Source organism: Rhinichthys klamathensis, unplaced genomic scaffold (assembly GCF_029890125.1).
Source record: "Rhinichthys klamathensis goyatoka isolate OS25496 unplaced genomic scaffold, OSU_Roscu_1.1 h1tg000395l_1, whole genome shotgun sequence".
Taxonomy (NCBI): domain Eukaryota; kingdom Metazoa; phylum Chordata; class Actinopteri; order Cypriniformes; family Leuciscidae; genus Rhinichthys; species Rhinichthys klamathensis.
Genome location: NW_026606897.1, coordinates 1,303,077 through 1,319,650, shown reverse-complemented (window position 1 = coordinate 1,319,650; position 16,574 = coordinate 1,303,077). Strand labels below are relative to the sequence as shown.

Genomic DNA, 16,574 nt, shown 5'->3' with positions numbered 1-16,574 from the left:
TTAACCCTCTGGGTTTCTTCGGTCAAAAATGACCGAAAACTGTTACGTTTTGAAATGTTTAATTTTTTTGCTTCATCGGAATGGGATGAAACTTGATGACTTTTGTTGTATTACCTATGCGAACAAAAAAAAAAAATCAAGGACATGATTTGGATATGTTAAAGGGTCGTAAAAAAAATAGTCACACTTAGCTTCCTCCCGGTCAAAAATGACAGACCATTTTAACCCTGAAATGGGACACCTGATTCAATTAATTAAAGGCTCAAAGGCTTAATGTGTAGCTGACTAATTGAACCAGGTGTGCCATTTCAGGGTTAATATGGCCTGTCAGGGGGTCCCTGCAGGAGAGGTTGAGAACCACTGCCATAGCGTAAGCTTACACAATAGGAGAGACCTCTCGAAAGGGAACTACTTGGTTACTAACGTAACCTCAGTTCCCTGAGAAGAGGGAACGAGTATTTCATAACTTTCCGTGCTTTGTGCTTCTATCAGGGGATCGCTTCAGTCGATTAAACCTGAATGCCTATGGTGATTTCGTGCTTATATAGCTTAAGCCACGCCCATCCCAGCGGGCTCTGACGTGCCAAGGCGTGGGTCGACCCGATTGGCTCGTATGTCTGAGCCACCCTGCCATAGGCTTAATGTAGTTGCCGCAGAGCAGCCAATGACCATGCTAAGTCGCTCGTCCCTGTGTCTGTGGTGCAGCTGCACTGCGTTTTATTTTTTTTTGCTTCATATTCTTGAGAAAAGGAGTTTTCCCATAGCGTAAGCTTACGCGATACTCGTTCCCTCTTCTCAGGGAACGTCCTGGAACGTCCTGCTCCGCCCACGCCCTGAGGAACGGTGTACTATTCGAGTATTATTGAACAAGCCAATGGGAATTGGCGTGGGTGATGACATCACACACTCCACCCCTGCGGCGCTGGTATAAATACGGAAGTGGTAGTGGCAAGGGGACTACGTCCTCCGTTTCCTCCTTCAGGGAACGGTGGGTTGAATGCGCAACCAGGAAGTTCCCTTTCAGTCGAGAACGTCAGATGTAGTCGACGCCGACTGAATGGGGATAACCATTGAAAACACCACTAAAGCTGCCACCTTCCAGTGCCTAGACAAAAGCCTCCAGATCCCCCCGCAATTTAAGGCGGGAAAGGGACAGGGCTTAGTCCAGGGAAGTCACTGCTGTTCCTACAGGACCACTGAACATGGAAGGAAGGTACGCTGCGGAAGCCACATCCTGCCCGAAGGGAGGTAACATGTGGAGAATACACATATGAACTGGGCGGATGACCGGGCAGTACAACATATGGAATGTCACTGGGGTGGCTCCAGCCTAAGACAGGGGGAGACTCAACCGGACAGTGATGGCAGAGCAGGCTCTGCCAAGGAAAGACACGGGCTTGCCGCAGGGAGCCGTACCGTGGAAGAATACACATATGGGATCGCCATAGGGATCACAGCATATGGACCCAGCCTAGCACAGGTTCCACCAGTGCATACGAGTGATAGGCCTGGCTTTGGACGTTCCGCACATCCATTTCCGGAGGGTATGGAGGAACTCGACAGGGTTCGGCTAAAAAGGGGAACTCAACTGGAGCAAGAATTGCGCACGTATCCAGTCCATAGGAGGGGAATGGCGCAACAAGCCGACAAAACGAACCGGCTTCCAGTGAAACTGGCTTCATGTGAAGGGAGCCCACGGGAAGCAGCGGTTCGATACGTAGGCTAGATTTCTAGCGAACATGATGGGTGTCGCCCAGCCCCCAACTCTACTTAACATCTGTTAGCGAGGCACTCAGTGTCAAAGCCTAGGAGGGAGCAATACCCTCACTTAGGAGGAGCTCACCACCCAGGTGGGCACATGCACCTTGGGAAAACTTTCTCACCAAGATGAAGGCAACCATCGTATTGGGCCAACCTCTGCTTGGAAACATACTTCCCTTCGCTGGTTTCCAAAACAGACAAGAGCCGGTCTGAGGTCCAGGCTTTGCATTCTGTGCACGTAAAACCGCAATGGAGCGGATGGACAGAGAAAAGCCAGGGCTGGGACGTATCCAGTCCATAGGAGGGGAATGGCGCAACAAGCCGACAAAACGAACCGGCTTACAGTGAAACTGGCTTCATGTGAAGGGAGCCCACGGGAAGCAGCGGTTCGATACGTAGGCTAGATTTCTAGCGAACATGATGGGTGTCGCCCAGCCCCCAACTCTACTTAACATCTGTAAGCGAGGCACTCAGTGTCAAAGCCTAGGAGGGAGCAATACCCTCACTTAGGAGGAGCTCACCACCCAGGTGGGCACATGCACCTTGGGAAAACTTTCTCACCAAGATGAAGGCAACCACCGTATTGGGCCAACCTCTGCTTGGAAACATACTTCCCTTCGCTGGTTTCCAAAACAGACAAGAGCCGGTCTGAGGTCCAGGCTTTGCATTCTTTGCACGTAAAACCGCAATGGAGCGGATGGACAGAGAAAAGCCAGGGCTGGGTCTGCCTCCTTCAGGCAGCGCTTGCAGGTTCAACACCTGGTCCCTCTGGCGAGGTAGGAACCTTGGGCACATATCCAGACCGGGTGTGTATTCAGCCGTAAATGTATTCAGGGGATGTCAGGAAGGCTGTCGAGGGGAACTAGCTCTGGTTGGGCCAATAAGGGGCAACAATCAAGACCTGCTTCTCTCCTGACTTAGCACAGAGGGTGCAAGCGACATGCGCGCACAAGACAGGAGCACTGCTCAACACTAGTGTAAAGATCACTGTTTCTTCAGGAGCATCTCTGCTCGACACCTGAGTGTGATAAAATTCACTGAGTAGGCACCAAGCGACAATGAATCGCATAGCCGCATTCTTAGAAGGCTCACTGGGGAACGCATTTCTGCGGAGCCCCGGGGTCAGCTGAGAGCCAGTGTCTGTCCAAGGGATGTCCGCTCAGACAGAAACACAACTGGCAGAGGGACGAGTTCGGAGGGCAAACAGATGTAACTGTGCGGCCCTGAAGTGGTGTCTGCCCAGCTGTACCACCAGGGGATGGAGTCTTCACTCTCCCTGGCCACAGCTGTCGTGAGGCTCGTTGGCGGCACGATTGAGCAGGCCAGAAGACATAGTGGTAGCTTCTGACTCCAAGCAGGAGGTGATGGGCAAGTTGTGAAATGCGAGGGAAGCTTAGCGCAACGGTCGTAATGTTGTCTTTTCAGACCAGTACCAGCTCGCTGAGCAGCGGTAGCTCAAAGTGAGGTGAACTGCAACAACTCGAGGTAACGAATACCAATGCAGGCGGAGGTTGCCCATGCCTCTGTTAAAGCATGCCCTTTGTACATGGCTCCTCAGTCGGTGTTAAGGGACCTCGTTCTAGGAGCGGTTTGGCCCAGAGAAACAAAAGGTCTGATCACGGGCTGAGGGTTTGGCGGCAGGCCGGAGTGATCTGTTGTCACACAGGGCGTGCCGCTCTGCCACGGTCACCTCTGGACTCGATCATAAAGCTAGTGCTGAAGCGGTCTTCACATGGAGGAAGCCATAGCGGCTGCGTCTGCCATATGCCCCAGGAGCCTCTGAAAGTTCTTTCAGTGGGACCCTTTCTCACTTCAAGCACCAGCCGACCACACTCTTCTTGAAGAGACGTGTTGGAAGTTCTCCTGAACTGAAAAAGAGATACTCAGCCCATGGGCGAGATTACTCTCTCCCAATTGACCTGAAACCCCTACTGGCTATGGAGCACTCGAAGGGTAGGACTTGTACTGATACTTCGCACTTTCGAATGCAAGAACACAGAATGGTCTGTGGAGCGGAAGGATAGAGATCTGAAATGCTGTCCTTCAGGTCGAACGCTGCAGGCCAACCCTGGGGACGGAGCATTTGAAAATGCATCTGTGTTAGTAATTGAACGGAGGCTTTCTAAAAAGGGCCCGTTTCAAGTGACACAGGTCCAAGAAGGCCATAACCCACCACATATGTAGGCTACAATGAAGTATGGGTTTAAAGGAACCGGTCTTCATATCGGCTGGAGGAAGAGGCTACATCGCGTCCTTCGCCAGTGGGACTGCGACGTGTGCATGCAGGACAGGAGCAACGCTCAACACATAGGTGTGATAAATATCACTAATCTTAGGAGCATCTCAGGTCAACACCTAGGTATGATGAATATCACTGAGCCAGAACGAAAGCCAAGCGAAATGAATCGCAAGCCGAGTCTGCTGGTAGTTTTGGGGCCAGGTGGAGTGGTGGGAAGGATCTTTAGGCTTAAACACACCGTGCCAGGGGCCAGAGAACCACAGACATACCCGAGTTGGGGCAGCGAGGTGGAGGACAGGGACCCGGCTCAGAAGGCCCGGAGGTGGCCCGAAGCAGGGTCTGAGTGTGGTACACGACACTTACCTGTGTCCACGAGATGGCCAGTGACAGACCATTCCACTGGAGGGATAGCCTCGCAACCCTTCACCGCTCCTCCATCAAGGGTAGTGAGGGGGAAAAGCTATTCAGGCAGTTTCTGGCAGAGAAAGGTGCCGTCCACAACCTGGTAAGCTCTCCATGCACTGCGGGAAAGAAAAGAACTGGGGCGGCGAGCTGAGAACCAGCGAGGGCCGCCCCGAGATACCAATCCTCCAACCGAGACTGAACGGGACACGGTGGAGCTTCCACTCGAGCCTGGTAGCCTGGGCGGCCCGTTTCAGCATAGCTGACATTTCTGGATTTGGCTCGGGCAACGTTACACTCCCAGAGGGAGATAACACAACCGAGTCGTCATCTCCAGAGGCCAGCTCACCCTCCGATACTGCTATCGAAATCTTATCCTCTGGGGGAACCCCAATTGAAATGGCTGATCGGTCTATTACAGAGGGACCAGCACGTTTAACAGGAATTCCATCGGCTGCGGTGTGATGGAGGAGTGAGGAGCCCACAGGGAATGGTTACCGGGCGAGACATCCATCACTATCCTCCGATCACCAATCCCACACGGCACTCGGTGGTGGGGCATGGTAATGGGGACTCGCGCTTCGCAGACGAAGGCGAGTCTCGATCTCAACACCGCGACAGTCATATTCCTGCTTAATGGTAACATGAACCGTCCACAATAGCTGCTTCAGTGTGCTGTAAGCCTAAACACGTGATGCAACAATTGTGACCGTCAGAGAGGAAAAGGGAACGAACGCATCCAGAAATGCACAGGTGGAATGACATCTTGAAAAAGACGCAAACGCACCCGTGTTGCTCTTTCAGGAAATAGGACCCATCACCAGTGCCGGAGCACACGGGAATGACCACGGCAACACTGAACAGTGAACTGAGCACTCACTTTTCCACCCTCTAACCAGCCGTCAACACACACAAACATTTAGAAATTTGTTGCTGTTAAAATAGCAGTTGATAGCTCAAAGCTGTAGAAACCACCAGCACTGGGAGAGTCTTCCAGAAGAACACCGACACACTCGATTGTTGTAAACAACAGCACTCTTCAGAGACATCAAACAATCTGCTCCGAAGCGAAAGGCAACTAGTGCGTGCATCCACTTCCGTATTTATACCCGCGCCGTAGGGGCGGAGTGTGTGATGTCATCACGCACGCCAATTCCCATTGGCTCGTTCAATAGTACTCGAAGACGATTGGCTCCCTGGCGTGATCCCCATTCAGTCGACGTCGACTACGTCTGACGTTCTCGACTGAAAGGGAACTGAGGTTACATTAGTAACCAAGTGGTTTAGATCAATAGCGCTCCCTTTAAGCCATGACTTACTTACCGCGTTCTGCATCCGCACTAAAACTCTCGCCATAACTCTCGCAGGGCTGAGCCTGGTTAGTACCTGGATGGGAGACCTTCTGAGAAAACCAGGTTGCTGCTGGAAGAGGTGTTAGTGTGGCCAGCAGGGGGCGCTCACCCTGTGGTCTGTGTGGGTCCTAACGCCCCAGTGTAGTGACGGGGACACTATACTGTCAAAGAGCACCGTCCTTCGGATGAGACGTTAAACCGAGGTCCTGACTCTCTGTGGTCATTAAAAATCCCAGGATGTCTTTCGAAAGAGTAGGGGTGTAACCCCGGCATCCTGGCCAAATTTGCCCAGTGGCCTCTGTCCATCATGGCCTCCTAATCATCCCCATGTATACTGATTGGCTTCATCACTCTGTCTCCTCTCCACCAGTAAGCTGGTGTGTGGTGGGCGTTCTGGCGCACTATGGCTGCCGTCGCATCATCCAGGTGGATGCTGCACATTGGTGGTGGTTGAGGAGATTCCCCCCTTCCTTGTGAAGCGCTTTGAGTGCCTAGAAAAGCGCTATATAAATGTAATGAATTATTATATTATTATTATTATTATAAACACTGAAGTTGTCCACACTGCACAGTAAATTTATTTACATCGTGTCTAGACTTTGTTGTTTATGAGGGGATTTGCTAAAGTATTAAGCTCGTGCTGATTCTGAACATACATTTTGAGCGAATTGTCTGCATGCCTGGTGACTCTACAACACCTCTGATTTGCCACTGTGTTCATGCGCTTAATATACATGTCTGTGATTGGCTACAATGCTCAACGCTGTAACAACACAAGGGGCCCTATTTTAACGAACTGAAACGCAAGTGTCAAAGCGCAAAGCGCAAGTAACTTTGTGGGCGGATCCCGGCGCTGTTGCTATTTTCCCGGCGGGATAAATGCCTCTTGCGCCTGGCGCAAATCTAAAAGGGGTTGGTCTGAAGTAGCTTCATTATTCATAGGTGTGGTTTGGGCGTAACGTGAAATAAACCAATCAGAGCGTCATCTCACATTCCCTTTAAGAGCAGGCGCGCTTGTTCTAAAGCGGATTCCTATTATAACGGCGGATTTGCCAGGCGCGCGCCAGGAGTGGTTCACAGCCGAGGAGAGCAACGTTCTCGTCAGGGCCGTAAAACACAGAGAAGTGACATTGGGGATGGAGAAACCCACCCAAATTAACTTCTGTTAAACAGGCGTATGATAATTTGGGTAAATGTGTAAGCTACATGTATGCTTTTATAATAAATTGTCTATCTATCTATCTATCTATCTATCTATCTATCTATCTATCTATCTATCTATCTATCGTAATAATGTATGATTTGCAAAAATGAAAACTGCTGCTTAGATGAGAGAATCAAAGTGTATGCGCGTTGTGCACACGCTACATTGATTATGGCCAAGCATGCGCCCTTAAAATAGCATAATGAACAACGCGCAACGCGCCACTGACTTTAGACTAGTTTTTTTCTGGTCAGTGGCGCATTTGTTTTATAGAACAGCAAAATAGCATGAGGGAAAGTTTGCGCCGGAACACGCCTCCTCTTTGCGCTGAACCGCCCCGGGGAGCGCAAGTGTATTTCTTAGTTAACCGACGTGCGTCTGTGGAGGGAAAAGCCCGCTTTGCGCGGGTGCAAAATAGGAATGATACATGCGTCAGTGTACAAAGTCATTTGCGCCGAGTGCAAGATAGGGCCCAAGGAGTTTCATTTAGTTTCTGAATAATATTGTGACCTCCAGTGCCCGGACTCAACTGTACTCTGAAAATGTTCCGAGTACAAAATGTCCGAGTCCATGTCAAGTCCGAGTACAAATTCACCAGAGTGTGTGACAAGTCCGAGTTCATTCAAAATTGGACTTGAATCCGGACTCGAGTCTGAGTTCGAGTACACCAACTCTATTTAATTGTAATCAATGTTTTATCAACCAATTGCCTGGATTTAATATATAAGAAGCAAATATAGCAGACAATAATCAGGACATGGAGGCGCCAGACCGAAAAACTTGCATTGCTCGTGAACTGGAGCTTGTCTCATAAATAAACCGAAACTCAGAAATATATCTATAGAAAGCTTATAATGTCTATTTTTAAACAAAACAATTCAAAACGAAAAGAAACAGACAACTCTATGTGATCCGTATGAAATGTGCATTTCTCTCTATAGGCACGTTCACAATACTGCGAAGATGGCGAGTCAGCATCGTCAACATCTTTGCAGCCGAGACTGACACCGAAAACACTAGTTTATTAATAAACAATTAAAATGTCTCCTTGCTATATTTGACACATTCATAATGATTACTTTTACCGGTTCTTTGTGGCAAGCTTTATGCGTCCATTAACTAATCTAATATCGTGACTCATCCCTATTTTTTTACCAGGCTATTTATGGTTGTTCATACTGTTCAATAAAGTTCTTGGTTAAAAAAAAAGAAAAAAAAGAAGCTACTGAGCCTAATATTATTGTATACAGCGCACAGGTTTATGCACATGCTCCAAGTCTTCTCTGTTTTTAGTGTATCCCTGTGGCAGCATTACAGCGCCACATACTGGTCTGGCATATATGCTACATCGTTTTGAGTCGGTTTCAGTGGTTTCGTGTGTACGCAGATATTTCTTGAGACAACGCCGTGTTTACGGATTTTTTTTTTAGAACGAGGAAAAAAAACATTGGATAGGGAAAGCTCTGGCTTCGTGTGGATGTGGCCTTAAATACAGTGAGATTATTAACTTAAGGAAGAACAGCTGTGATGATAAGTGTTAGTGTCCATGTTGACTGATGAGTGGTGGGAAACTAGAACAAAGGAACACATTGTAATGATAAACAGGACGGAAGCAATAGCAAGTGCAATGATGTTTATTAACAATGATTCACTCAGGAAACTCAGAACAGTCAGAAGCATAAATGCTGAACACAGCGCTAGCAGGCAGTCACTCAGAGAAGGAGGGTCAGACCGGGAACACAGAGAGTGATGTTACGGTTGACACCGACGCTCCGAAGCTTGCTTCAAACTCAAACGGTCCTTGCAATGAACCACTGCTTCGGAGCTTGTATCATTACGTCACTAGTCACGTGAAAATGACGTCTGAACTGAAGCAAACACACTGGTTCACTCCTGTAGTGAAACACCTGACTGCTTTGACAGCCCAATCAAATGTTGACAGGTTTGAAACCTGGCGGCTGTATTTCTTATAAAAGTGAAGCCAAACTATGGCAACACCGTGGGTTGTAGTAGTCGGTGTTTAGATTGGCTTTATTGTTGAGGAGAGTGGATTGAGTTTATTTCAGTGTTGTGATGGAGCCAGCGAGAAAGAGAAGTTGTTCCCAAGTTTGGGAACACTTTAAACTTATTTTCCCAAATAAGGTTAGTTCCCCTTCAGGGACTACCGCTGCGTGTAATCGCAGTGGGAACGCCCCAGCGTGACGCGTCTGAAGCATGAATGAAATCAGTCAATGAAGAGAATGAGCGTACGGCGAGTGACGTCATAGACCAGGAAGCTATAAATATCCCCTGAGCACACAACACGCCAGCTTTTTGTCACTTCAGCAGCTCTGTGCGTGTGTCTGAATCTGTCGATTGTGTTTGTCTGTTCTGTCAGGAGTTTATCACTATATATATATATATATATAAAAAAACCAATATGAGCGAGCAGTATAGAAAGTGTGTTCCCCCCTGTACTCGATACATCACGGGTGGGGATTCACACGAGTTATGTGTGGCTTGTTTGGGTGTTCAGCATGCCCAGTCGGCTCTCGAGGGAGTCGACTGTCAGCATTGCGAACGCTTTCCTCTTAGAACTCTGCGCTCGCGGCGATCGCTCTTTGAGGAGAGTGGTTTGCTGCGAGCTCCCCAAGGCTCGGGTCCCGCTTCTGTTGAGGCAGAGCGGCGGCGCTTGACTTGGGGTTCGCAGATGGATCTCACCGGCGATGTTGAGACGGGCCCCGCCCTATCTCAGCTTTCTCCGGCGGGATCCGGTGCCTCTCACCCGGCTTCGGAAGCACGCGCTGCGGCGGTTACTTCTGCCCAGGTGGAGGCATATGATGATGTTGAATTAAGATTATCCAGTTCTGAGGATCTGGATGTCGAAAGTTTTGCATCAGAGGGTTCTAGTGTGACACATTATACTGCAAATGAAGAAGGTTTGATGGATGTGTTATCTCGGGCTGTTGAAAGGCTCAGTATCGAGTGGCCAGCTGATAGACAGGATTCTAAAATTAAAAGCAAACTAGATGATAGATTTCTGTCTGCACGTCCTCAACCGTCTCGCCGGTGCTTACCGTTCTTCCCAGACCTTCATGCTGAGGTTTCAAAGACCTGGGTTAGACCGGTTTCTAGCAGAATTTACACGAATCAGTCAAATGCTTATGGTAACATTTTTGGTGCTAAATCTGCTGGTTATGTGGCGATGCCGAAGGCGGAGGAGACGCTCGCGAGCTATCTCTCTCCTGCTTCTTCGGTTTCACTTAAAGCGCCGGCTCTTCCATCTAGACCACTAAAGAATACCTCTGTGCTGGTGGGGAAGGCTTACTCGGCGGCTGGGCAGGCGGCTGCGTGTTTGCATACGATGGCTATTATGCAGGCTTATCAGGCCGACCTGCTCAAAGATGTTTCTGAGGGGGGTGAAATTTCGGCTGATATGATTAGCGAACTTAGGCAAACTGCTGATCTCACTCTGCGTGCCACCAGAGAGTCTGCTAAATCTATTGGTCGATCTATGGCAGCCATGGTGGCCACAGAAAGGCACTTATGGTTGAGTCAGACATCGATGAAGGAAAAAGATAAGTCTCTCCTTTTAAATGCTCCTGTTTCGCCTGTGGGCCTCTTCGGTGACGCTCTTCACTCGGTCACGGAGAGGTTCCAGGAAGAGAAAAAACAGGCGGCTGCTTTTTCTAAATTCATCCCTCTCAAAATACGTGTCACTGGGGCTGCTGAGCGAAAAGGGCAGTCCCAGCCGTCGAGTTCTTCCTCTTCAAAAAGAGCACAGCAGAAGCGGAGTGTCGCGTCTCGTGCCCCCCCGCAGGGAAACTGGAGAGACGAGGCGGGGCGCTCTCCGGCGCGGCCGTCTCGGGGCAGGACTGATCTGAGGACAGTCATTGTCGCCAGGAAGGCCGCGTCGAAAAAGTCCTGACGGGCTGAACGTCAGGACTCTGAGGGTGGTCCCCATCGGGAGAGACTTGAGTTCACCGCACAAGAACACGGTGCCCTGTCTTTCCCGATGCCCTCAGGGGTCTGTTCTACTAACCCTGCCTACACAGGGCGTAGAGAGACTCGGCGAGCGATTTCCCGAGGGACGCTCGCCCCCTCCGAGGAGGGTTGTGGAGTGTTCAGACCAGCTGTTTCCTGCCAGTATGTTACAGGGCGCTGTGTCTGTCACTCGGCATGTTCATCCAGAGGCCAGCCTCGAGAGGCTGGTTCCCTTAGTAGAGTTCCTGGCGGAATGGGAAATGCTTCCCAATGTTTCTCAGTGGGTCCTGAATATTATAAAGAACGGGTACGCTATTCAGTTCAGAACGCGTCCACCTCAGTTCAGAGGGGTTCTGCCCACGGTGGTGGGCCCCGAGCAGGCTCTGGTATTAGAACAGGAGGTAAAAACTCTGCTGCAAAAAGGGGCTATAGAACGGGTTCCTCCACCCAGCAGGGAGTTAGGATACTACAGCCGGTACTTCATCGTTCCGAAAAAAGATGGAGGGCTGCGTCCCATTCTAGATCTGCGTGTCTTAAATCGCACTGTAGGAAAGCTCAAATTCAAGATGCTCACTCTCAAACAGATCGTGTCACAAATCAGATCCGAGGACTGGTTTGTCACGATAGATCTAAAGGACGCTTACTTCCATGTATCTATCCTCCCTCAACACAGGAAGTTCCTGAGGTTCGCTTTCGGGGGCGAAGCGTACCAATATCGGGTTCTTCCGTTCGGCCTAGCACTGTCACCCCGCACGTTCACGAAGTGTATGGATGCAGCTATAGCTCCGCTCAGGCTGCAGGGCATCCGTATTCTGAACTATATAGACGATTGGTTAATCCTAGCTCAATCGGAACAACAGGCGGTTCGGCATCGAGATGTCGTTCTGGCTCACATCAAGAGGTTGGGGTTGAGACTCAACGCCAAGAAGAGTGTTCTTTCTCCATTACAGAGAACCACTTTTCTCGGTGTAGTGTGGGATTCGACGACGATGCAGGCACAATTGTCACCTGCTCGTGTTGCTTCGATTCTTGCCACAGTAGATCAAGTCAAGCTAGGCCGGTCATCCACTGTAAAACAGTTCCAGAGACTGTTAGGTCTCATGGCAGCTGCGTCCAACGTGATACCTTTTGGCCTCCTGCACATGAGACCGTTACAGTGGTGGCTCAGAACCAAGGGATTCTCCCCGAGGGGAAATCCGCTTCGCATGATCATGAGTTCGCGACGGTGTCATCGCGCCCTGGTTATGTGGAAAGATCCTTGGTTTCTGTCCCAAGGCCCTGTGTTGGGAGCTCCTTGTCGTCGCGTTATGCTAACGACAGATGCCTCTCTCACGGGTTGGGGGGCGATCATGAGTGGTCGCCCGGCTCAGGGTCTGTGGGGGGACCATCACCGTCTATGGCACATAAATTGTCTAGAGATGTTGGCAGTGTTTCAGGCCCTGAAACATTTCCTCCCAGACCTAAGAGGCCACCATGTTCTTGTCCGGACAGACAACACATCGGTGGTCTCTTACATCAACCATCAGGGGGGTCTGCGTTCTCGCCCGCTTTACAAACTGGCACGTCAGATCCTTCTATGGTCCCAGGGGAAAATTCTCTCTCTCAGAGCTATTTATCTCCCGGGGTATTTGAATCAGGGGGCAGACATCCTGTCGAGGCAGGGGCCGAGGCCCGGGGAGTGGAGTCTTCACCCCGAGGTGGTGGAGCTCCTATGGGGACATTTCGGTCGTGCCGAGGTAGACCTATTTGCGTCCCGAGAGACATCACACTGTCCACTGTGGTTCTCTCTCAGCCAGCCAGCCCCACTGGGGTTGGATGCTATGGTACATCCGTGGCCGAGGTCACGCCTGTACGCTTTTCCCCCGATCGCTCTGCTCCCAGGAGTTCTGGAGAGGGTTCGCCGGGACGGGCTCAGTCTCCTGCTTATAGCCCCGTTCTGGCCGGCCCGAGTATGGTTTTCGGACCTAGTGTCTCTCCTCGACGGTTCTCCCCTAGAGATACCGATCAGGAGAGATCTGCTCTCTCAGGCGAGTGGGTCGATCCTTCACCCCCGTCCAGAGCTATGGAGGCTGTGGGCTTGGCCTCTGAGGGGGCCCAGCTCATAGATTCTGGTCTCTCGGCTGAGGTCGTTGAGACCATCCTCCAATCCAGAGCTCCCTCCACGAGGAAGTTATATGCCGCGAGGTGGAAACTTTTCACCTCTTGGTGTGGAGAGCGCCAGCAGGACCCAGTTAACTGCCCGGTTGGTACAGTGCTGGATTTCCTGCAGGACCGTCTCTCCACAGGGTTATCCCACTCCACACTGAAGGTGTATGTGGCGGCCTTAGCTGCTTACCACGCCCCTTCAAGTGGAGGTTCCCTCGGGAAACACCCACTTATATCTCGCTTCCTTCGTGGCACCCTGAGGCTGAGGCCTGCAGTTCGCACAAGGGTACCAGCTTGGGATCTGGCCAATCGTCTTAGAAGGTCTCTCCCTTGCTCCTTTTGAGCCCATCGAGGAAGTTTCGGAAAAGTTTCTTACTCTTAAGACTATCCTTCTTCTTGCTATTTCATCTCTAAAAAGGATTGGTGATATTCAAGCACTTTCGGTGGCTCCCTCGTGCCTGGAATTTGCTCCTGGTATGGTTAAGGCCTTTCTCTGTCCGAGACCAGGTTATGTTCCTAAGGTGCCGACCACTTTGGTTAGACCTATAGTTCTGCAGGCTTTCTGTCCTCCGCCTTTTCTGACGTCAGACCAGAGGAAACTTAATTTGCTGTGCCCTGTTAGGGCTTTAGATGCGTATGTCCACAGAGCTGCTCTGTGGAGGAGATCGGAACAACTGTTTGTCTGTTTTGGGTCACCTAAGAGAGGGTGTCCTGCATCTAAGCAAAGGATGAGCAAGTGGGTGGTCGAGGCCATCTCGCTTGCTTACGGTTCGGCCCATCAGCCTTCACCTTTGGCTGTAAGGGCTCATTCCACCAGGAGTATGGCTGCCTCTACAGCTCTTCTTTCAGGAGCTTCTCTTCAGGACGTTTGTGATGCGGCAGGCTGGTCCTCACCGCACACTTTCGTCAGATTTTATTCCCTTGACCTTAGCTCCACTCCCGGGGCTCAGGTTCTCTCGTCGGCTTGTGTCTCCTAATGACACACGACGGGGATTTGGTTGTATGGGGATGTGGGTATTGCGTTCCCACTGCGATTACACGCAGCGGTAGTCCCTGAAGGGGAACGTCCCGGGTTACGTATGTAACCCTAGTTCCCCGAAGGGACGGACGCTGCGTGTCCTGCCATACTCTCGGCATCCCCTTGGGTCGCTGCTTCAGTGACTTTTAAGCTGGCGTGTTGTGTGCTCAGGGGATATTTATAGCTTCCTGGTCTATGACGTCACTCGCCGTACGCTCATTCTCTCCATTGACTGATTTCATTCATGCTTCAGACGCGTCACGCTGGGGCGTTCCCACTGCGATTACACGCAGCGTCCGTCCCTTCGGGGAACTAGGGTTACATACGTAACCCGGGACGTTCTTTGACATTTCTGCATACAAATATTTTTACATGTAGTGAATGATATTGAGAAAGACAGAAACTTCAAAAACCCTCTGCTACATTATACAAGTAGAACCAGTTACACAAGCACATCCTTTTCAACATACAAAAATATCAGTCCCACCAGTGAACAAGTTATAGAGTCCTGCTTCCCACAGCTAAACAAGATAAAGCTTCCACACATGATACTGCCCTGCTAAAAAAAAAACTATAGAAACCATTACAGAAATTCTATTGGATTTAATGGTTTTCATGGGAATTTTATTTGTTGTAATGGGAATTATAGTGGTCTCTGTGGGTCTCTACTGATATGTGTTGGGTTCTATTGGTGGGGGCATTAAATCCTAATGGAATATGTCCCAAACACGCAACAAAAAATAATTCTGTAGTGGTTTAAATGGTAAAAGCCAATGATTCCTATTGGTATTTTAATAGAAACCATTAGAATTTCTGTGATGGTTTCCAACTTTTTTTAAGCTGGTCTGATCTTCTGTCCTTGTCTAAAGAAATAATTACACACACATCATGCTTAATGTTTTATTATCAAGGTGAACACAAATTCATCAGTATCTGTAAAATTATGACATGGGAAGAATTAATTACGAGAATTAATTACGAGACATGGGAAGCTTCAAACAGCGATCTGACAAACAAGAGACGAAAGACAGGGCAGTAAATAGGCTGGTAGATGATCTACAGCTGCCACTGATGATTACAATCAGCGGTAACACCCACATGAAACAATCAGTGTAACACCCACACACAGACCCAAACACACACACAAACACACACGACCAGAATGAGACAGCGGATCTACCAACCGGACACACATGTGATGAGTGATAACCAAAACAAACTGAACATGCCTGTGACAGTCATGACTTAATTGTAGTTATCTTAGTTTTTAGTAATTTATCTTTCTGCTTATCGCTTTTGTCTTCCCAGAGACTAGCCGGAAGGGGAATAGATGTACACCTTTCTGGAGAAGGAAAATTTAAACTGAAAGTAAGCGATTTAAATAATATTTCCATCCATAAATGGGGCGAGTTTTAAGGGGGAAAAACTCAGCAAGGATGCATTAAATTGATCAAAAGTGACAGTAAAGGCATTTACACTCACCTAAAGGATTATTAGGAACACCTGTTCAATTTCTCATTAATGCAATTATCTAATCAACCAATCACATGGCAGTTGCTTCAATGCATTTAGGGGTGTGGTTCTGGTCAAGACAATCTCCTGAACTCCAAACTGAATGTCAGAATGGGAAAGAAAAGTGATTTAAGCAATTTTGAGTGTGGCATGGTTGTTGGTGCCAGACGGGGCGGTCTGAGTATTTCACAATCTGCTCAGTTACTGGGATTTTCACGCACAACCATGTCTAGGGTTTACAAAGAATGGTGTGAAAAGGGAAAAACATCCAGTATGTAGCAGTCCTGTGGGCGAAAATGCCTTGTTGATGCTAGAGGTCAGAGGAGAATGGGCCGACTGATTCAAGCTGATAGAAGAGCAACTTTGACTGAAATAACTACTCGTTACAACCGAGGTATGCAGCAAAGCATTTGTGAAGCCACAACACGCACAACCTTGAGGCGGATGGGCTACAACAGTAGAAGACCCCACCGGTAACCACTCATCTCCACTACAAATAGGAAAAAGAGGCTACAATTTGAAGACTGGAAAAATGTTGCCTGGTCTGATGAGTCTCGATTTCTGTTGAGACATTCAGATGGTAGAGTCAGAATTTGGCGTAAACAGAATGAGAACATGGATCCATCATGCCTTGTTACCACTGTGCAGGCTGGTGGTGGTGGTGTAATGGTGTGGGGGATGTTTTCTTGGCACACTTTAGGCCCCTTTGTGCCAATTGGGCATCGTTTAAATGCCACGGCCTACCTGAGCATTGTTTCTCACCATGTCCATCCCTTTATGGCCACCATGTACCCATCCTCTGATCCTCTACTTCCAGCTGGATAATGCACCATGTCACAAAGCTCGAATCATTTCAAATTGGTTTCCTGAACATGACAATGAGTTCACTGTACTAAAATGGCCCCTACAGTCACCAGATCTCAACCCAATAGAGCATCTTTGGGATGTGGTGGAACGGGAGCTTCGTGCCCTGGATGT

At 49.3% G+C, this 16,574-nt stretch overlaps 1 protein-coding gene across 1 annotated transcript in view; it reads left to right on the top strand.

Annotated features, from left to right (window-relative positions):
• The window catches only part of LOC130070165 (complement C4-B-like), a 184,978-nt gene that overhangs the window by 154,788 nt on the left and 13,616 nt on the right, over positions 1-16,574 (top strand). Inside the window, exon 31 of the mRNA XM_056234460.1 lies at positions 15,393-15,452. Within this exon, the coding sequence (XP_056090435.1) occupies positions 15,393-15,452 (60 nt within the window). The remainder of the gene's footprint in view (positions 1-15,392; positions 15,453-16,574) is intronic.